This window comes from Canis lupus, chromosome 17 (assembly GCF_011100685.1).
Source record: "Canis lupus familiaris isolate Mischka breed German Shepherd chromosome 17, alternate assembly UU_Cfam_GSD_1.0, whole genome shotgun sequence".
In the NCBI taxonomy this organism is placed as follows: domain Eukaryota; kingdom Metazoa; phylum Chordata; class Mammalia; order Carnivora; family Canidae; genus Canis; species Canis lupus.
The window spans coordinates 20,054,772-20,077,545 of record NC_049238.1 but is presented as its reverse complement, the minus strand read 5'-3'; the positions used below and the strand labels follow the sequence as shown (position 1 = coordinate 20,077,545).

Sequence of the window (22,774 nt, the reverse complement as noted above, 5' to 3'; positions counted from 1 at the left end):
AGTTACTTATTCTTTGTGCCACAGTTTTCACATCTGAAAAAAAAAGCCATAATAATGAATACCTCATGGGTTTATTATAAAGATTAAATAAGGGTAGCCCCGGTGGCTCATTGGTTTAGCACCCCCTTCAGCCTGGGGCATGATCCTGGAGACCCAGGATCGAGTCCCACGTCAGGCTCCCTGCATGGAGCCTGCTTCTCCCTCTGCCTGTGTCTCTGCCTCTCTCTCTGTGTCTCTCATGAATAAATAAATAAAATCTTAAAAAAAAATGATTAAATGAGGGCAGCCTGGGTGGCTCAGCGGTTTGGCACCACCTTCATCCCCGGGCGTGATCCTGGAGACTCGGGATCGAGTCCCATGTTGGGCTTCCTGCATGGAGCCTACTCCTCTCTCTGCCTCTCTGTGTCTCATGAATAAATACAATCTTAAAAAAAAAAATTAAATGAGCTAATGTATGTAAAGCACTTCAGACTCTACCTGGCACTTAAATGGTAGATAAATATTAAATCTTAAGAATTTTGGGGAGTTAGGTTTTGAGAACTTTTTTTACTTGAACTAAGGAGTGTGCATGACATACAGACTTCTTGGATAATCAGGTAGAAAGAATCTAAATGGAATGAACTAGATAGGAATAACTTGATAGAGCTATTCAGAATTGAGGGGCCTTTAGGTAAAACTATACTTGTGAGTTTATGAAGCCAGCCTATGTAATAATCATCTCTGGCTATCTGTAGCTGTTTCTTTGTATATAAGTATCCTCAGCCACTTCTTACATTTAAGTAAGAAGATTCTGCTCTGAATCTACAAACTTATTTGCATTTGCATTCACCTATTATCATCCTTCTTTCTTGTTTTAAAAGAAAAAACACAGGGGATCCCTGGGTGGCTCAGCGGTTTGGTGCCTGCCTTTGGCCCAGGGCGCAATCCTGGAGTCCCGGGATCGAGTTTCGAGTCAGCCCGGCATGGAGCCTGCTTCTCCCTCTGCCTGTGTCTACCTCTCTCTGTCTATCATGAATAAATAAATAAATAAATATTAAAAAAAAGAAAAAACACAAATATTTTTATCATTGTCTAAAGCTAGTCTTGCCACCTGCATCCGTAATATTCCAGTTAGCCATCACATTTTAGACCTACCAAATGATAGGCACTAGAGATACTATATGAACAAGACAGAAGGTCCCAGCTCTTATGGAGCTTATGTACCAGTGGGCAAGACCAATCATTTAAAATGGAATTATAATAAATACAGTGTGATAAGCACTACTGGGCGTGTATAGAATGGCACTGTAGGAGCATATTAGTTTTTGAAATCATGAGAGTATGAAAATGTACAAGGAGATTAGAAATTAAGAGAATCCTGAGGAAGATCAGCATTAAAAGATTGCAGAGAATGAAAAGTCTCTGGTGGAGAGGTAGGGAAAGGAGAGTCTGGTGTCACAGATCTGAACAGAGGAGTGCATCTCAGGACAGAGGTAGTGATCAACAGATACTGCTAAGCAGCCAGGTAAGGTCCTTTCCCCCCTTTCCTTTTCAGATATTTGGCTCTATTAGTTATTCCTTCAAAATTCCATGTATTATTATTAGCTATTTAGCTTTTAAACTCACATAGACAGTTTGTATAGTTAGTTTGGTAGGTGGGGGATACTGTATCCTCTGAATTCATCTTGTTCCCAAGTGTGAAATTGGTAATAATCTATTTGCCTCTCATGTTGGGAATGAGGAGAATTGGGTAGCTAGAGATACTTCTGTGTCCTTTTATTCTGGTTCCATAAAACGTGGTCAAGTCCGTTTGACCGAACGATTTTTCCTTGACTCCTACATTTCCTTCACTGTTCTAGGAAGAGTTGTTTTAACTCCCTGTTGACACCTCAGGGCCTCTCATTGAGTGCTTAGACTCCCTCAAGTTTGATTTCTTTCCTCTTATGAAGCTAATTAAAGAGCTCCTTATTGCTAAATACAGTGGATTATGAAGTTGTTATCTCAACTCTTAGCAGTTTTTTTTTTTAAGATTTTTATTTATTCATAGACAGAGAGAGAGAGAGGCAGAGACACAGACAGAGGGAGAAGCAGGCTCCATGCAGGGAGCCCAATGTGGGACTCGATCCCCGGTCTCCAGGATCACACCCTGGCTGCAGGCGGCGCCAAACCGCTGCGCCACCGGGGCTGCCCAACTCTCAGCAGTTTTTGACATTGTTGACCACTTCATCCTTCTTAGAATGCTTGGTAAAGCATTTCGTTCTTCTGATTTTCTTCCTGTTCCTCTGGGCCACTCCTTAGTTATTTGCTAGTTTTTCTTCTCTCTTTAACATTGGTACAGGGCAGCACTGGTGGTGCGGCGGTTTAGCGCCGCCTGCAGCCTGGGGTGTGATCCTGGAGACCCGGGATTGAGTCCCACGTCGGGCTTCCTGTAGGGGGCCTGCTTCTCCCTCTGCCTATTCCTCTGCCTCTCTCTGTGTCTCTATGAATAAACAAAATCTTTAAAAAAAAAATAACATTGGTATAGTAGTTCTGTAGCATAGGCTTTCATCATTCTGCATATTTTCTGTGTGACCTTATTCATTACTGTGACATTAGTTACACTAATTGATGCTTTTGGACAGTAAGAAAACCATATAACACTGATAAAAATCTGTAAAGATTGTCATTTTTATCTGTTGATTTCATTTTTTAAAAGATTTATTTATTTGAGAGAGCGCATGGGTGAAAGAGAGAATACTATGCACGAACAGAGTGATAGGGAGAAGCAGGCTTCTCATTGAGCAGGGATCCCATTCTGGAGCTCAATCCCAGGACCCTGGATCATGACCTGAGCCAAAGGCAGATGTTTAACTGATTGAGGTACCCAGGCACCTCATCTGTGCATTTAAAATTCAAAATAAATCATCTAGATTATGTAAAATTCAGGCTCTGCATTTCTGTGCATATCTGGAAGGAACTCATAAGTGCAGCAGTAATTGAAATACTGCTGTTATTTACGCTAGAGTTAAACTCAAGTCTTAGGGGATATCTAGATTATTCCTGGTACTCAAGGTATAATTTTAGTATCTTGTTAGGTGGATGTAAGAATCTGCAAGTAAAAAAAATAGATGTATTAAGCACACTTTAAGGAACTATTTTATCATACTTTAATTCAGTGATGTTAATTTTAATTTTTAAAAAAGATTTTATTTATTTATTCATGAGATACACAGAGAGAGAAGAGAGGCAGAGACACAAGCAGAGGGAGAAGCAGGCCTCATGCAGGGAGCCTCACATGGGACTCCATCCCTGGTCTCCAGGGTCAGGCCCTGGGCTGAAGGTGGTGCTAAACCGCTGAACCACCCAGGCTGCCCAATTTTAATTCTGAGCAGGTTCGCCTTCCTGGCTCACTTGATAGAACATGCGACTCCTGATCTTGGGGTTGTGAGTCAAGCCCCATGTTGGGCATAGGGCTTACATTAAAACAATTCATTTGAGCAGCTACTCTGATTATCATAAAGTAGTTCTAAAAATTGTGTTTTGGAAGTAGTTCCATGAATAATTCCAAAGGAATGATACTTTTGTTTTTTGAAAACACTGCCCTCCTGTGGTTAAAGAAAGCCAAATACTTTGTAAAAGTACTGTGGTCTTTTTGTTTACATTAAACTTGTGGTAAAATAATATATCAGTAATAGTAATACAATATAGTAATAGTATTGTAATAGTAATTTACTGGAATACAGTATTTTTGCTTGGAAGGAAATGTGGTCATTTTGTCCTTTTCTCCATTGTTAGAGGTAAATGAAAAGGTGGATACATATTAAACTATTGAAGGGAGAGAAGCTATACTTAAATGTATAAGAGCTAAAATAAATCAAAAGAAAAGACCAGTCAGTTGTAATATGTGATGTTAATAAAAACCTTCATGGAAAACCCACAGTAATGAAAAGATGGAGGATAAACTAGAAAAAATATTTGCAATAAATGTGATAGTAAAAGTCTTATTATTTATTTTAGAGTTTTATTTTATTTTTTTTAAAAAAGATTTTATTTATTCATGAGAGACACAGGAAGAAGGCAGAGACACAGGCAGAGGGAGAAGCAGGCTCCCCACAGGAAGCCCGATGTGGGACTCGATCCCGGAACCCTGGGATCATGCCCTGAGCCGAAGGCAGTCGCTCGACCGCTGAGCCACCCAAGCATCCCAATTTTAACGTTTTAATATATTGAATGTGAAGATAAACTCATACAAATGGCATATATACTGAGTGAACGATGGTTATGAATAACCAGTTTGCAAGTGAGGAAATACAGTAATTAAATCACAAAAATATATTAAAATTCATAATAATATTCCACGAAATGTTATTCATAATATTTCTAATGATGTTTCAAATGAACAACCCAACCTCACTGTTCATTTTTGGAGCATTCTAGGCAAGCCAGCTAATTATTTTGAAAATTATTAAAAGAATTAAGCACTTAACCTTTTTCTGTATGAACTGTACATTCTTTAGGTAATCAAATAATAGATGGAGGAAAACTTCTCTTTTTAGAAAGATTCTAGCTGATGAATGAAGAAAGAATAATAGACTTATCACCATTTATGAACACCTAAATAAAATAAGTAAAGGTAGTGATCATCAGTGGCTATAAAAATAATTATGTTGGAATGCTGGTGGGAAACTTTATAATAGCTTATTGTTAAAAATATAAAATAGGTTTGTAGTTTATAATATGAAACTTTCCAATTGTCATTTCAAAAAAAGAGACCACAGATATTTTTTGTGTTCTGATGTGGTATGACAGGAAGTATATAACACTGCCTATGAAGTCTTTTTGCTAAAATAAAATCTGAATCTGAGCAGGCCTTAGGTGTTAATTCTAATTTTCAGGAGATATGAGGGACAGAGACTATACAATTAGCAAAATATAGAATGTGGAAAACAATAGTACAGTCTACCTGGTTTCTTCTATAAATAAATTGGAAGGAAAAAGGGAGGAAATCCAAAAATTAAAAGAGAGTTTAAGACATGTGTTAACCAAATGTGATGTGTATGGGTCTTTGAATACTGATTTGAACAAACCAACTGTTTAAAAAGTTTCTTTTGGGGGCACCTGGGTGGTGCATTTGGTTAAGCGACTGACTTTTGGTTTCAGCTCCAATTCTGATCTCTGGGTCATCAGACTGAGCACTGCATCAGGCATGGTGCTTAGTGTGGGATTCTCTCTTCCTCTGCTTCTGCCCATCCCACTCATGTGTGCGTGCTTGCTCTCTCTGAAACAGATATTTAAAAAAAAAATAAAATAATTTTTTCATGAAAATTGTGGATATTGTCTAAGTAATTTAATATTAAGGAATTATAGTTAATTTTTTGAGGTTTAAATGGTACTTTTGCTTTTAGAGAATGAGTCCTTATTTTTTTGGAGCTATAACTAAAGTATGGATGAAATATTTGAGATTTGCTTCAAAGTAATCCAGTTTGTGGGATGCCTGGGTGGCTCAGCGCTTGCGCACCTGCCTTTGGCTCAGGTCATGATCCTGGGATCTGAGATCGAGTCCTGCATCGGGCTGGGCTCCCTGCAAGGAGCCTGCTTCTCCCTCTGCTCTGCCTATGTCTCTGCCTCTCTCTCTCAGTCTGTGTCTTTCATGAATAAATAAATAAATCTTACAAAAAATAATCTAGTTTGTGGAGAAGAGGCTGGTGGTATAGATGAAACAAGATATAAGCCATGTTTGTAATTGTTGATTGTAGTGTTCTGTTTACTTTTGTATGTTTTAGAATTTCTGTAATAAAACACTTAAAAGTAGAGTACTTCAGTCTTTTTTTTTTTTTTTAGATTTTATTTATTTATTCATGAGAGACAGAGAGAAGCAGAGACATAGGCAGATGGAGAAGCGCAGGTTCCTTGTAGGGAGCCCGATGTGGAACTCAATCCTAGGATCCCAGGATCATGATCTGAACAAAAAGGCAGATGCTCAACCACTGAGCCACTCAGGTGCCCTAGTACTTCAGTCTTTAATTGAAAAACATTTCTGTTTCTTCCCCAGACTAAATGTTTTTTTTTTTTAAAAGGGCTTTTTAACTTTTTTTTAAACTTTTTTTTTTTTTTTTTAAGATTTTTATTAATTCATGAGAGATACGGAGAGAGAGAGAGAAGCAGAGACACAGGCAGAAGCAGAAGCAGGCTCCATGAAGGGAGCCTGATGTGGGACTCGATCCCGGGACTCCTTGGGCCAAAGGCAGGTGCTAAACTGCTGAGCCACCTAGGGATCCCTCAAACTAAATGATTTATATAGCTCTAAATATTGAGAAAATTTAGCATAAATTTTCTAAATTAAAATTAATTTTAGGTGCCTAGTACTTATTTTTATTAAGATTTTATTTATTAGAGAGAAAGAGTGTGCTCAAGCACATGGAGGAGCAGGAGCAAGGGAGAGGGACAAACAGACTCTGTGCTGAGCACAGAGCCCTATATGAGCTTGATCCCAGGACCCTGCTCTCAAGCAGACTCCTTGCTAAGCTCAGAGCCAGACTTGGGGCTTGATCTTACTGACCCTGAGATCATGACCGGAGCCGAAATCAAGAGTTGGGTGCTGGTATGCCTGGGTGGCTCAGCTGTTGAGCATTTGCCTTTGGTTCAGAGCATGATCCCCAAGTCCCAGGATCGAGTCCCACATAGGGCTTCCTGCATGGGGCCTGCTTCTCCCTCTGCCTATGTCTGCTTCTCTCTCTCTGTGTTTCTCATGAATAAATAAAATCTTAGAAAAAAAAAAAAAGAATTGATGCTTAACTGACAGAGCACCCAGGCACCCCTAGTAAAAACACACTCCTTTGTATTTTTAAGCTTTTCAAAAATATTTATTTATTTATTTATTTATTTATTTATTTATAATTTTTTTTAAATTTTTATTTATTTATTTATGATAGTCACAGAGAGAGAGAGAGAGGCAGAGACATAGGCAGAGGGAGAATCAGGCTCCATGCACCGGGAGCCCGATGTGGGATTCGATCCCGGGTCTCCAGGATCACGCCCTGGGCCAAAGGCAGGCGCCAAACCACTGCGCCACCCAGGGATCCCTCAAAAATATTTAAATTAAATTTGCAAGCATATAGTATAACACCCATTGCTCATCTCATCTTGTGCCCTCCTTGATACCTATTACCCAGTTATCCTATCCCTCCACCTATCTCCACTTCTGCAACCCTTTGTTTCCCAGAGTTAGGAGTCTCTCATGGTTTGTCTTCCTCTCTAATTTTTCCTCACTCAATTTCCCTCCTTTCCCTTATGGTCCCTTTCACTATTTCTTAAAATTCCATGTATTTTTATGTTTTAAAATTATTTAATTTTAATTTTTAATTTTTATTTATTTTATTTTTTTAAAAAGATTTATTTATTTATTTATTCATGAGAAACAGAGAGAGAGAGAGAGAGAGAGAGAGAGGCAGAGACACAGGCAGAGGGAGAAGCAGGCTCCATGCAAGGAGCCCGATGTGGGACTCGATGCCAGGTCTCCAGGGTCACACCCTGGGCTGCAGGCGGCGCTAAACCGCTGCGCCACCGGGGCTACCCAATTTTTAGTTTTTAAAGTAGGCTCCACACCCAATGTTGGGCTCAAACTCATGACCCCAAGGATCAAGACCCGCATGCTATATAATACCAACTGAGCCAGTCAGCTGCCCCACCAGAGAATTTTTTATTAATTTCCATTTTCTAGCTCCTTGGGCAGACAAAGAAGTCTCATTATGATTAATCAAAATATTTTTGCATATGAATGCAAGTGCCTTAATCAGTGATTTTTCACTTGTTTTTTTCCGTACAGAGTAGTCTTCATATCTAGTCTTTATATTTGGAAATCTGTAATGTAAACAAGATTTGAAGTTTAGAGAAATGACATGATATGATTGTGAAGTCTTGGCATTTCATGTAAAATTATCTCATATTGTAAATTTTGTTTCTTGTGTACTATTTTTTTATTACCAGCAGGAATTATTAGTATAGGGCATTGTTAATTATCTGTGATGAAAATGGTGAAAAAGTCAAAGGGCGGGTAGCTTGAGAAAAGCATGCTATCTTTTGTATTTTTCATCCCCCTAACGAACACTGATGATTAAATGGGAGTATATCAGAAATGTGAACTGGCAAACAATGTTGTCATGTAGTTGATTAATAATAACAAAAGCCACTTTTATCAGCCACTTACAGTAAGTTAAGAATACTGCAGAATGTTTAATTTCATGTTCTTACCTTTGAGAATGTTACAACCCTCACTCTACCAATGAAGGATTGGGATTTAAGGCCTTTAGTCACCTAGGATATATTCTTAGGGCTATTAGAAGCAGGCTGACCTCTATACCTGTGCTTTGAAACTCTTGAATATTTTCCATAAATTAAAATTTTTTTCCAAACAAAACCCCTTGCTTATATGAATAGCTCTTACAGACACCAAAATAGAGTCTCAATCAATTTAAATTTACTATTGTATATCTGTATGGGGAGGAGTATTTATTATAAGCACTTGATACCATTTAAGAAAATCAAGCAGATCTTTTATTTGTGCTCTTATTTATTATTTAAAAATTTTTTTAAAGATTGATTTATTCATGAGAAACAGAGAGAGAGAGAGAGAGAGAGGCAGAGACCCAGGCAGAGGAAGAAGCGGGCTCCATGCAGGGAGCCTGATGTGGGACTCTATCCCAGGATTCTGGGATCATGCCCTGAGCCAAAGACAGATGCTCAACCACCCAGGCGTCCGTTTTTTTGTTTTTTTTTTTTTTGTTTTGTTTTTAATATAAAGATTTTATTTATTTGTTTATTAGAGATAGAGATTGCACAAGCAGGAGTAGCGGCAGGGGTAAAGAGAGAGAGAGAGAGAGAGAGAGAGATTGAAAAGCAGGCTCCCCATTGAGCAGGGAACCCTACTTGGAGCTTGATTCCAGGACTCTGGGATCATTACCCAAGCCCAAGGCAGCAGATGCTTAACCAACTGAGCCACCCAGACACCCCTTGTGCCCATATTTAAATTTATGTTACACATTTTTGTATTCAGGATTTCCTAATGATAGTAACAAAGTGAAACTTAATTGCCAGGTGGATGATTGTATTAATTTCCCTAGAAGTCCCTTCTAGTTCTTGACTGGGAGAGCATAACATCTATTGCACAAAGTGGTCTTCTGTCAACTCCAGTGCTTTTCAGTACGATTTATAAAAACCTCTACATCTTCCCACTTTTCCCAGGCATCTCAAGCCTGATTAATATTAGAGTTTGAGAAATACTCAAAATACTCAAATCTTCCCAAGCCCCACCAGGATCTTGTTTTTCATTTTTATTTACTTGCTCATTACTAAAGACAGAGCCAGAGACCTACCTCTTTATTTTTATTTATTTATTTTTGATACCTACCTCTTTAAGATACCGACTTAATTTGTAGACATATGTGAAGGCTGACATTTTCATTAAGCTAATCTTGACATGTTTCAAAATAGACCTGTGAGAAAAAGGTCTCTATCTGATCATTATAGTTGAAGGTCCTACCCATTCCTATCTTAATCAAAACAGTAAGTGACATTTCTACAATCCTGTTATTATTATTATTTTTGCCTCAGCAAGTAAAAATCTACCTGTCCAGTAGAGGCACAGTTTTTTTTTATCATTCCAGTACATGTTTTAGTTAATAAAATAAATAGATTTTTTTGGTCATTGAACTATTTGCTTTGTATTAATTGTTGTTATTATCCTTTTTAGCTTGGGAAATTAAGAGTTTTGCCATTCAAGTTCAGGCTATGCTTTGTAACTTTTTTTTTTCTATTTATTTGTTTATTCATTTATTCATTCATTGATTCATTCATTCATGAGAGACAGAGAGAGGCAGAGACATAGGCAGAGGGAGAAGCAGGCTCTCTGTGGGGAGCCTGATGCAGAACTCGATCCCAGGATCCTGGGATCACAACCTGAACCAAAGGCAGATGTTCAACTACTGAGCCACCCAGGCACTGCCCCCCTTTTGGGTAACTTTTCTAAGTCTTACTTTTGTTCCTGGTAATAATAGACATACCTAAACCTGTGCTGCTCTTTTCTTGGATTGTTGTGAGGATCAAATGAAATGGCTATACAATGTTTTTTTTTTTTTTTAAGATTTTATTTATTCATAGACAGAGAGAGAGAGGCAAAGACACAGGCAGAGGGAGAGGGAGAAGCAGGCTCCATGCAGGGAGCCCGAAGTGGGACTCGATCCCAGGTCTCCAGGATCATACTCCAGGCTGCAGGCGGTGCCAAACCGCTGCGCCACTAGGGCTGCCCGGCTATACAATGTTTGTAAACCACAAGGCAGTTAGAAGTATGTACAAATTAAGGGAGAAATACAAAAATTTTGTATATATTATCTGGGCTGCACTATAGGAAAATAGTTTTTATAGGAAGATATGTTTTTTGTCGGCTCAGGTTTTATTTTTTTAGTAGGTATATCAGTCTTTTGTGTCCTTACCTGACCATCTTTTGTGTGTATATTTCAATATAAAGGCTCTTTTTTTGTGCTACATAAGTTGGTACAACCATTACAGAAAACAGTATGGAGGTTTCTCAAAAAATTAAAAATAGAACTATCGGCAATCCCGCTTTTGGGTATATATCCAAAGGAAATGAAATCACTATCTTAGAGTGATATCTACACCCCTGTATTCATTGCAGCATTATTCGGAATAGCTGAGACATGGAAACAACTTTAGTATCTAACAGCAGATGATCAGATAAAGAAAATTACTATATGTACACAATGGAATATTATTCAGCCATAGAAAAAGAATGCAGTCTGCCCTCTTTGACAATAGGAATGAACCTTGTAAGCTGTATACTAAGTGAAACAAGTCAGACAGAAACAAATAGTGCGGATTTCCCTTAAACCCCGCCCCCCCATCATTCTCCATTGAATTTTTTTTTTTAAGATTTTATTTATTCATGAAAGACACACACACACACACAGAGCATGCGCAGCAGAGACACAGGCAGAGGGAGGACACACACACACACAGAGCATGCGCAGCAGAGACACAGGCAGAGGGAGAAGCAGGCTCCAGGCAGGGAGCCCGCTGATGTGGGACTCCATCCCGGGTCCATCCTGGGTCTCCAGAATCAGGCCCTGGGCTGAAGGCGGCGCTAAACCGCTGAGCCACCAGGGCTGTCCCTCTCCATTGGTTTTAAAGAAACATACAGTAAGATAACATCAAAATGTCTAATACAATCCAAAATCCCTTGACAAATGAAGAATTGGGAAAATCTTAAGAACTCATAAGGGAAAAGACACCTACAGACAATAAACCCAAGATGACCAAGATGTTGGAACTATCAAAGACATTATTTCTTTTTTTTTTAAAGATTTTTATTTATATATTTGTGAGAGACACACAGAGAGAGGCAGAGACTTAGGCAGAGGGAGAAGCAGGCTCAGATCACAACCTGAGCCGAAGGCAGACACTCAACCACTGAGCCACCCAGGTGCCCCTATCAGAGACTTTAAAGTGACTATTATAACTATGCTTAAAGAAGTCAAGTTTAAGTGGAGAGTGATGCGGCATGGGCTGTGGGGAGTGAGACGTTTTTAAAGCACTCATTTGACTTTGTTAGGTTCAGAACACAAGTTTCCAACCCATCTTCTCTGCACTAAAATTCCAATGTCTAGTTTTCAAAGCCTTTGCAGAGCTGTTCTGATCTGTAGGTGTACCATCTGGTGACTAATTTGGGAACCTCATGGTATGATTAGGGTCAGATATACACATATGCATAGCTCTGGACTGACCCCAGGAGTGTTTATAGAACTTAATAGTATCACTTTCTTGAGCTCCTTTTGCTTTGCAAGTTCCTTGATTCTTTCTGGGTCCTAGAGACCCTTATTTTATTTTATTTTATTTTATTTATTTATTTTATTTTATTTTATTTTATTTTATTTATTTTATTTTATTTTATTTTTTAATTAATTAATTAATTAATTAATTATTATTTTGAGACCCTTCTTTGTCCCATGGCCTGACAGACAGGTAGGGCTTTATTTTCCTGTTCTGCTGTATACATCTACCTTTGATGGATGGCAGAGAAAGAATATAAGCCATGTGGATTCCATTCACACTTAAAGGACCAGGAGGATTCTGCTTTGTTGGAATTTTAGGTCCCTGTTCAGCCATTGCTGATAGTATCACTGCCAAGGCTGCTGCCTTTGGCTTGATTGGGAACACAGATCAAGAGAAAGGGGGAAACGCCCAGAAAACCTTGCCTCCCTGGGGGCTATATTACTAATCTTCAGACCAAAAAAGAGAAGAATTCTCTTAGAGCTATTTCTGTCTACATTTAGTGAACAGTTCTTTTGTACTGCCTTTGAGTCTAGGCTGAGTGGTCCCAGAGGAAACAAAACCAGGAAACTCACTTTGGGATTAGTAGAAGAACTTGTAGTTGTGGTTTCCTACTTCAGGCCAATTGCTATCATTTTCAGAGTTGTTAGATAGTTGCTCCATGCATTCTCTCCAGGTTTTTAGTTGTGTTCACCCTGAGAGAAGGATAAACTATGCTTACTCCTTTTTTTTACCAGAACCAAAATACAGATACCTTTTTAATATTGTTGCAACTATATTACTCATTTTTTCTGGCTAAGAATTTATTGAGAATTCATGCCATATGAGGCTTTGCTGGAAATATAAAAATGGTTAATCTTTAAGTACCTATAGTAGATCTACAGTTAGGCGTGTGATATGGAGGTAGAGGCAGAAAGTAAACAATTTCTTATTACACATTAGTAATAAATAACTTAGTTATTAATCTTACCCTTTTTGATCCATTTCTGCTTCAGGACTTGATATACTGTTTGTGGCTAAAAGAAGAACCTGTTTATATTCCATTAATTTTTTTTTAATTGTCCCAAAATATAAGGAATGGAAAATCTCTGGATATGTATGTGCTGGATGAAATTAATACATAGTTTTAATAAGAATAAGAAATATATATATAATAAGAACTTAAGACAAGAAGAAATAATTTATTATTATATACTTGTTTCTCAGGTCTTAGAAAAATACCCCAATACACCCATGAGTCATAAAGAAATTCTTCAAGTTATCCAGAGAGAAGGACTAAAAGAAATCAGGTGAGTTATTTAAATATTATTAGTAATAATTATAATACTTGATTAGAGTGTTTCATAGTATACAGCAGTGTATCTTAGTTCTGAAGATTAATGATTTAGTAATAACTGCTTTGCTAATTTCTGATTTGTTTAGTTGTCAGATCTTTTGAGTTTTCAGTAATAGCACAGTTACAAAATCCACAAGTAAGTTTAAAAGAAAATTCTTAGCTGTGTCCAACCCATGCACTTTAATTCTTAGGAAGGCATGGAGCCATCTTCAAGCCTTCATCTATGAGTTCAGGCTTTTGATAAAATAAGCTTGGTCATTAGCAGGTAAAAAGTACTCTGTAGTACAAAGAGAGGACTAGAGGTAGATAGTCTAGGAAGAAGTACCTTGTTCAAAAGGAATAAATTGGGAAAGATGTTAATAAAGCAGTGTATATTTCGTGTAATTATCTTATGTACAAGTAAAACAGCTTGGGGTCAATTAATACAGGACCAAAGGTAAAACACACTAATTTTTTAAGAGCCTTATATTAACAATAGTGTATAATAGTCACTTCATAATCAATTCCCCCTGCTATCAAGAAATGTTAAAATAATAGTCAATGTAGTTGGTATTCTTAAGGTAGAAATCTGGGAGTCTACATGAGAGATATTTTCATTAAAATGGAAAAGGTTGCAGTGCTTTAAAACTGCTACCAGTTGTTCTCAGTAGGGGTGGTATTGTGTAAACACCCATAGGGAAAGTGTTTAGAATTTATGGGATTATTTTTGGTGTTTTGTTTTTTTTTGAAGGGGGGTTATTTTTGGTTTTCCAAGTGTCTAGAAAGGAAGGGAGCACTGTGGCATTTAATGCTCAGCAAACAGGGATGCTAAATGTCTCACATTGTGTTGGACAGTCCTCCACACTGAATTGTTCAGCTGAGATGCCAGAGTAGTAGTGAGCTATGCTGAAACATTTGTAAATGGACACTAGTGTATTTTTTGATACAAAGCTATTGCATGTCTAGATTTTAATTCTTATTTTCTTTAATATAAAATTCAGTTTTTGGCCATTTGCTAACATAGCTAAAAATTTTTGTTTTGACCTATGGCCAAATGTTAGTAGGCTGGGAATAAATTAGGTTTGTTTTATTACTATGAAACAATGAAGTATAAATTAGTTTTATTTCACTTTATGTAACATGTCTCTGAGAAATTGTTTGGATATTTGTAAATTAAAACATTGAAATGCATTTGAGGAATTAGCTTTTAAACATTGTAAATTAAAAGATTAATCACTTATTTTATCAATGATACAATTCTAAATTTTTTTTTTTTAAGATTTTATTTATTTACCCATGAGAGACAGAGAGAGAGAGGCAGAGACACAGGCAGAGGGAGAAGCAGGCTCCATGCAGGGAGCCCGATGTGGGAATCGATTCCAGGTCTCCAGATCACGCCCGTGGCTGAAGGCGGTGCTAAAGCACGGAGCCACCTGGGCTGCCCACAATTCTAAATTTTTATTTGAATTAGATAAGCTTTATTAGATTAAAATTAAAGCATACAATTAAAGCCTTTTTTTTTTTTTAAGATTTAATTTATTTGTTCTTGAGAGAGAGAGAGAGAGGCAGAGACATAGGTAGAGGGAGAAGCAGGCTCCACGCAGGGAGCCCGATGTGGGACTTGATCCTGGGTCTCCAGGATCATGCCCTGGGTGGAAGGCGGCGCTAAACTGCTGAGCCACCTGGGCTGCCCAAGCCTATGTATTTTTTATTTTTTTTTCACTTTTTTAAAAATTTAAATTCAATTAATGTAGAGTGTATCATTAGTTTCAGAGGTAGAGTTCAGTGATTCATTAGTCTTATATTAACACCCAGTGCTCATTACATCACATCCCCTCTTTAATGTCCCTCACCCAGTTACCCTGATGCCCCTCATTCCCCACATAAAGCCTATTTAATAACACCAATTTGTACAAAGCTACAGGGGAAAAGATAGTTATTTTTGTGGTCTGAGGAACAAGTTCTACTAAGGTATTTTATTATTCTTTTATAACGCTATTGGGTTATTGAATAGGAATGAGTAAGAGATTTCATTTTTTCCTTAATATTAGACTTTTGATACACTGGGGAAATAGACCAGGATGTCTGGTATACAGAAACCAGATTCCCATCAGTCCCTTAGATCTAAATGCCATTTGGAGAGTCGTGTAGCTCCAATGTACTAAGGCTCTGTGACTTTATACTTGTCATTATCATTTCTTGGAAGCAGGCAAGAATAGTAAATAAGTAAAGAATAGTAAAGAAGGTGAAAAAAAGAACTTTAGAAAAAGTAGCAAGATGGTAGTCATCAAAAATAGCTTCTGGCTTTGTTTAGTGATAACAATTTATAAGTAGCTGTTCTTGGTTAAATTACATTGTTGTGATGCAGTTATGTGACCACAAAGCAGTTCTTTCTAAGTCAGCAGTGACTTCCATTTTGTTAATTCCATGGGACTTGTAGTTCCTGATTCTTATTTCTTAGCATTATTTAACATAGCCAAATACTGCTTCCTTCTTGAAACTGTTTTGTTACCTGAAGTGACCACAAACATTCCTCCTTCTTCCTTCTCAGTTTTTTTGCTTATTACCTTCTCACTTATGTATAATTTTATCCATTCCCATAGCTTTAAATATTATATGTTGTCAATTCTCAAATATGCAGAGAAGCTGTTTCCTGCCTCAGTCTTTGTATATGCTGCCTTCATAGCAGGGAATGTGCTTTTTTCTCTCAGTTGCATCTTATTTTTTAGGTGTCAGTTTGAGTACATCTTTTTAAGAGAACTTTGGCTGACTTTACAAGCTAGAACAAATTTCTTTTTTTAGTTTATTAAAGTGTTCTGTTTATTTCTGCATACCACCTAAAGGCTTGGAATTACATATTTTTGTGATCTTAAAAAAATCATACAGCTTATTTGTAGCTTATAGTAAGGTAGCTCCATGAGGGCAGTGATATTTGCTCTTTTTCTCCTTTCTCTTTTATGCTTGGCATATACCAGACACTGAAAGCCTTCTAGTTAATGCATATATGAAGTATCAGTGGTTGGAAGATCACATTCAGATGCAGTTACAACTTACTCTCTTGCTGTGATGATGTAGTAAATGATTAAAGTTTTTAGACAGGTTACAGAATGAAGTAGATAATACCTTTTTTAGAAGATTTTATTTATTTATTTGATAGAACACAAGCGGGGGGAAGGGTAGAGAGAGAGGGAGAAGCAGGCTCCCTGCTGAGCTGGGAGCCCGATATGGGGCTCTATCCCAGGACCCCGGATCACGAACCAAGCCAAAGGCAGACACTTAACCAAGTGAGCCACCCAGTTGCCCTGAAATAGATAATATCATTATTGAAGATGTGCTACTTCTTACAGTTAATTTTCCTTCTTCAGTTCTCAGTACATGGCTTTCATTTCCCTGTGTTCCCCATTCTGAAGAGGCTCACTTAATTTTTTTTTAACATTTAATTTAATTTATTTATTTGAGAGAGAGAGAAAGAATGAGCTGAGTGAGGGTCAGAGGGAGAGGGAGAAGCAGACTCCCTGCTGAGTAGGGAGCCCGTCTTGGGGCTGATCCCAGGACCCCGAAATCATGATCTGAGCCAAAGGCAGATGCTTAACTGACTGAGCCACCCAGGTGCCCTGCTATTGCATAACATTAAAGTGGAAATAGCCCAAATGTCCATCAAATGGTGGAATATTATTCAGCCTTATGAAGGATTGAAATTCTGTGTGGATGAACCTGAAAAACGTGCTAAGTGAAATAAGATAGACACAAAGGTCAAATAGTGATGTGGCAACAGGAAAAAAAGGGCAAATGTATGATTCCTTTTATGTGAGTTACTTAGGACAGGCAAACTCACAGAGACAGAGAGTAAAATAGAGTTTACTAGGGGCTGAGAATAGGGAAGAATAGAGAGTTATTGTTTAAATTAGTACAGAGTTTGTTTTTGGGATAATGAAGAAATTCTGGAAATGGACAGTAATGACTGCACAGCATTGTGAGTGTATTCAATACCACTGCAATCTACACTTAAAAATGGTTCAAATGGTAACTTGTATGTTATGTATATTTTGCCACAACTAACAAACAAAAAAAGTATGAAAAATGAGGTGATTGGCTTCTGGCTGAGAAAAGAGTGAGGTACTTGTCCCTTTAAGAACTTAAAAGAGTTTTTTAGGGGATCCCTGGGTGGCTCAGCGGTTTCATGCCTGCCTTTGGCCCAGGGCGCGATCCTGGAGTCCTGGGATTGAGTCCCGCGTCGGGCTCCCCGCGTGGAGCCTGCTTCTCCCTCTGCCTCTCTCTCTCTCTCTCTCTCTCTCTCTCTCTGTGTCTATCATAAATAAATAAAAATAAATTTTTTAAAGAGTTTTTTAGCGATGTTTTCTGCAGTCTTTGACCTTTGCAGTTTTATAAGTCTCAGGATCTGGTCAGCAGATGGAAGCTATATGGTAATTTAAACAGGGAAGTTATTAAGTTAACTGGTTAAGTTGTTAATTGGTTAACCAGAAACTATTTAAAGAGAGCAACTAGTAACTTAGGGCTGAGGGCAGTATGCTGTAGGAAAGAGTAGCTTTCAAGAATCTCCCTCTATGTCCCTAGGTTGTGATTCAGATCTTAATGGAGTAGGTGGGGCTTTGGTCCAGTGGATGACAAAGATCACTGGTGCTGTAGCCTGGGCTGGCAAATAGGAAACTGCCTACTGGGCATTAGAACTTGCTGGAAAGCCTCCTGTTGGGCACCTGTCCTGCAGTCACTCGGGAGCCAGCTGAGGCACCAGCAGAATTTTCTGGGAAGCCACCCACAGTCATTCAGCTGAACCTTGCTGAAGGTTAGGTGCCATTAAGTGTCCCTCATGTTGCTGGGTGCTGCCTGCCATAAGAACAGGCAGGCAAGGGCACAGTAAAACCAGAAAGAAAGTCCCCTTTCATTCTGCAGTGTTCCTCCAGTTCTCTGCTGACAAAACTTAACATCGAGCCAGCTGGCAAAGGAGGAGTGTTTATAGGGTCCAGCTCCACTAGGAGAAAGACAAAGAAGGTTGGATTTGGAGCTAAAAGTCAATAAATTGATAACTAGCACAGCAGCTGTCAGTAGTTTTTCAGTAGAATAACTGAGATCATTGTATGGCCCCCTACAATGATTTGTTTTCCATCTTCACTCCAGCTAAATAGATACACTGCTGTTCTCTGTACAGGAGCTAAGATTTCTCACCTTAGGACATAGATAAAAATCTTTTATCTTTACTTTTTTATGAAAAAATCTTGATAGTCTTTCAAAATCTCCTATGTTTTTTCTTACTTAGCCTGCTTATCTGGTATTATGGGGGTTGAGTTTTGAATACTGAGCCACCTTTGCACACCTGTAATCCTGCTTGGTTGTGGTGTATATAATTTATTTTATACACTACTGCATTTGGTTTGTTTTAACATTATTGAAGATTTTTGTTTTCGGGTCCACAAGAGATGTTAGTCTGCAGTTTTCTGACTTCTATACGGTTACTGTCTGGCTTGGGTCTCAAAAGTAACATAGGTCTCATAAAAGTATTTGAGAAGTGTTCTCGAGACCTTCTCTTTTCTGGAGGATATTGTGTGAAATTTGTGTTCTTTATTTGGTGGAATTCTCAATCGAAACAGCTTGGACTTAGAAGTTTCTTTTTCAGGAGCTTTTAAATAAAAATTTGATTCCTTTAATGGCTATAGGACTATGCAGATTATCTGTTTTACATGGTTGAGTTTGGGTAGTTGATAGTTTTTGAGGAATTTATCCATTTCTTCTGATTTGCCAAATTGATTGGGAGCTAAGTTATTTGTACTAGTCCCTCACTGTCCTTTGAAAGGCTGTATAATCTATGGTGACACTTCTGTTTCATTCCTGATATTGGTGATTTGTGTTTTTCATCAATGATCTTTTCAGTCTCGCTAGAGATTTATTAATTTCATTATTCTTTAAGAAAGAAACCAGATTTTTATTTCTCTTTTTCTGTTGTTCTTGTCGGGTTTTTATCATTTTATGGCTCAGGATATGGTCTGTCTTGGTATATGTAAATGTTCCATGCATGTTTGTAAAGCATGTGTGTTTTCTGCTGGTTTGGGGTAGAGTGTTCTATAAATGTCAGTTATGTCAAATTGGTTAATAAGGTTGTTTAGATCTTCTGATTTTCTGTTTGTTTTATTTTGAAAAAAGGCTGTTGAATTCCTTTTCTTCCTTTTTTTTTTTTTTAAGGTTTTATTTATTCATTTGAGAGAGAGAGAGAGTGACCAAGAAAGAAAGAGAACACAATTTGGGGAGGGGAGGAGACAAGGGCAGCAGGAGAGGGAGAAGCAGACTCCCCCACTGAGCAGGGAGCTGGAGGCAGGGCCTGATCAGGGGACCCCGAGATCATGACCTGAACTGAAGGCAGACACTTAACCTGACTGAGCCACCCCAGGTGCCCCAAGGCTGTTGAATTCTACAATTATAATTGTTTGTCTTTCTCTTTTTAGTTATTTTGGTTTTTGCTTCATGTATTTTGAATATTTGTTGTTAGGTATAATTACATTAAAGGCATTAAAGTTGGGCAGCCTGGGTGGCTCAGTGGTTTAATGCCGCCTTCAGCCTAGGGCCTGATCCTGGAGAACCAGGATCGAGTCTCACGTCGGGTTCCCTGCATGGAGCCCTCTGCCTGTGTCTCTGCTTCTTTCTTGTCTCTCATGAATAAATAAATAAAATATTAAAACAAAAATAAAGGCATTAAGTTTTCTTAGTGAATAGACCTTGTTAGTGTCTGTAGTCACTCTCTTTTTCCTTGGTAATATTCTTTGCTTTGAAATCTATTTTGATACCTTGTAGTATTTTTAAAAAAACAATTTTTTAAAAGATTTTATTTATTTATTCATGAAAGACACAGAGAAAGAGGCAGAGACTTGGGCAGAGGGAGAAGCAAGCTCCCCACAAGGAGCCTGGGACTCGATCATAGGACCCCGGGACTCGATCATAGGACCTCGAGATCATGAGCTGAGCTAAAGGCAGATGCTTAACCACTGAGCCTCCCAGGCATCCCTAAAAATTCTTTCTGGGGCGCCTGGGTGGCACAGTTGGTTGAGCATCTGACTCTTGGTTTTACCTCAGCTTGTGATCTCAGGGGTTGTGAGATACAGCCCCAAACCAGGCTCTGCTCTCAGCGCAGAGTCTGTTTGAGATTCTCTCCTTCTCACTGTGCCCCTCCCACTCATGCATACACGCACATGCATGCTTTCTCTCTCTTACTTTTTTTTTTTTTTTAGATTTTATTTATTTATTCATGGACAGAGAGACACAATGAGAGAGAGGGCGGCAGAGACAGGCAGAAGCAGGCTCCATGCAGGGAGCCTGATGTGGGACTCGATCCTGGGACTCCAGGATCACGCCCTGGGCAGAAGGCAGGCACTAAACTGCTGAGCCACTCAGGGATCCCCTCTCTCTTAAATAAATAAATAAATCTTTAAAAAAAGAATCCTATCAAAAAATAAAAAAATAAAAAAATAAAAAAAAGAATCCTATCTGGGCACCCAAGTGGCTCAGTGGTTGAGTGTCTGTCTTCAGCTCAGGTTGTGATCCTGGGGTCCTGAGATCGAGTCCTGCATCGGGCTCCCCATGGAGAGCCCACTTCTCCTTCTGCCTATGTCTCTGCCTTTCTTTTTGTGTTTTTCATGAATTAAAAATTGAAAAAAAATATATTTTTAAAAAGAATCCTATCTGATAATCATTGACATGATTAGATTTACTCTGCCATTTTACTATTATTTTATTTTTCCTTCTTAGTTTTTAGTTTACTGTCCCCTCTCTGCTGCCTTCTTTTGAATAATTTGAGGGTTTTGGAGTATATTTTATTTCATTTATATTTTAGTTCATTTCTCTTTACCGCCTGGAGTATAGTAATATTGAATGCTTTAAAGGTTTTGTCTGATGAGTTTAACATCTGGATAATCTTAAGGATGGCAACTGTTGATTGTCTTTTCCCATAAGAATTTCTCACATTTTCCTGGGTCATTGTTTATTGAGAAATTTAAAGTTGTATTATTCTGAACATTTTAAATATTATGTTGTTTTAGGCTCTGTTTTTCTTTTACAAACCTCTGGAGAATGGTGATTCCTTTCTTCCTGCCTGCCTGCCTTCCTTGCTTCCTTGCTTCCTTCCTTGCTTCCAAGCAACCCAGCTGTCCTCAGATTATATGTTCTCTCTTACCTTCTGTAGGTGTTGGTTCAATAATCAGTTGTTTTCAAAGCCCCTGCTCTACTGTTTTGGGTTTGTTTCATGCATGTGCCACTCAAGGTTATTAGCCTGAGATGTGAGCTGTGGTTCAGTTCTCAAAGCCTTTACTGTGTTGGTTGGGAATGTCCTAAGTATGCAGAGCTCCAGGATGAGCCCATGCCTTGTGTGGGAATTAGGGTATTCCCTTCTCCTGTTCTGTTCTCTCTGGAATACCACCCCTCTCACCCCCCAGCCTTCAATGTCCTTTTTTTCATATCTTGGCTAGAAAGATAGGAGTTTTTCTCAGAATTGTATCTGTTCCTTACAGTGGTATATTTCCTCAATCAGGGTCTGTTTTTTAGTCAAAATGGTGAGAAAACCCTCCAGAAAACTTCCTATGTGAGAATTTAGCCAACTGCAATGTTAAAGGGAACAGTCCACATGATTGACTTCACTTATTAGTCCCAACTGCCTAGTTCAAGGAACCCCAGGACTATTCTCAAGGCTTGATACTTTGCTGGAAGAACTTGCATAATTCACTGAAAACTGTTATACTCATGATTATGGGAAGGATACAGGGAAAGGATACAGATGATGATTAGCCAAGGGAAGAGACAGATAGGGCAGTTAAGGTAAAGTGCCAAACACAGACCTTCTGTCTTCCTCTCTCCATGATGTAGGCTAGTGTTAAATATCAATATTAGTGTGTGTAGCATTTATCAGTATTTCATTTCTTTATTGCTAAATAGTATTCCGTTGTATGCATATGCCACATTTTGTTTATCCATTCATCAATTGATGGACATTGGAATTATTTTCACTTTTTGGCTATTATGAATAATGCCACTGTGAACATCTGTGTACACACTTTGGGAAGTTGGTTTTTGTATTTTTGTCCACAGGTTTTAGTTGGAACCAGCCAGAGGGAGAGAGGCTCTTGGGTCTGTTCTGTCTTCACCAAGTCTCTTTTAGTCAATTTTACTTTTATTTTTTTATTTTTTAAAGATTTTATTTATTTGAGAAAGAAAGAGCGTGTGCAAGCACACACGAGCAGGGTGGGGGGCAGAAGGAGAAACATACTCCCTGTTGAGTAGGGAGCCCAGTCCCAGGACCCCAGGATTGTGACCTGTGCCAAAGGCAGGGGCTTAACTGACTGAACCACCCAGGTGCCCACACTTGGTCAAGTTTAGATTATGAAATTGAATTGAGCCTGAGATTCATAGAATTCATGGAAGCGTGAATTAACCCACAAATTTTAGTTCAAAATCATTTGTGTTTTTCTTCGACTTAGGCAAAATTCTAGATTTTGGTGTAGCTTTTTTTGTAGTCATTTAAAATTTAAAATTTAAAAAATTTAAAATTTAAAAAATTACTATAAGGGGATTTATCACAGGTAATCTGGTGTAGGCTATTTAACATATGTTTTATGACTAGTATTTGGAACCTCTGTGTTGACTAGTTCCATAATTGGAGTTTGT

At 38.2% G+C, this 22,774-nt stretch overlaps 1 protein-coding gene across 3 annotated transcripts in view; it reads left to right on the top strand.

Moving 5' to 3' along the window:
• ASXL2 (ASXL transcriptional regulator 2) overlaps nucleotides 1–22,774 on the top strand; it is a 151,244-nt gene that overhangs the window by 52,634 nt on the left and 75,836 nt on the right. For 2 of the 3 annotated variants that reach the window (XM_038560975.1, XM_038560973.1), the window contains 2 exons: nucleotides 13,006–13,088; nucleotides 15,357–15,359. In XM_038560975.1, the coding sequence (XP_038416903.1) occupies nucleotides 13,033–13,088; nucleotides 15,357–15,359 (59 nt within the window). In that variant the 5' untranslated portion in view covers nucleotides 13,006–13,032. The remainder of the gene's footprint in view (nucleotides 1–13,005; nucleotides 13,089–15,356; nucleotides 15,360–22,774) is intronic. The other variant, XM_038560974.1, reaches the window with a different exon arrangement.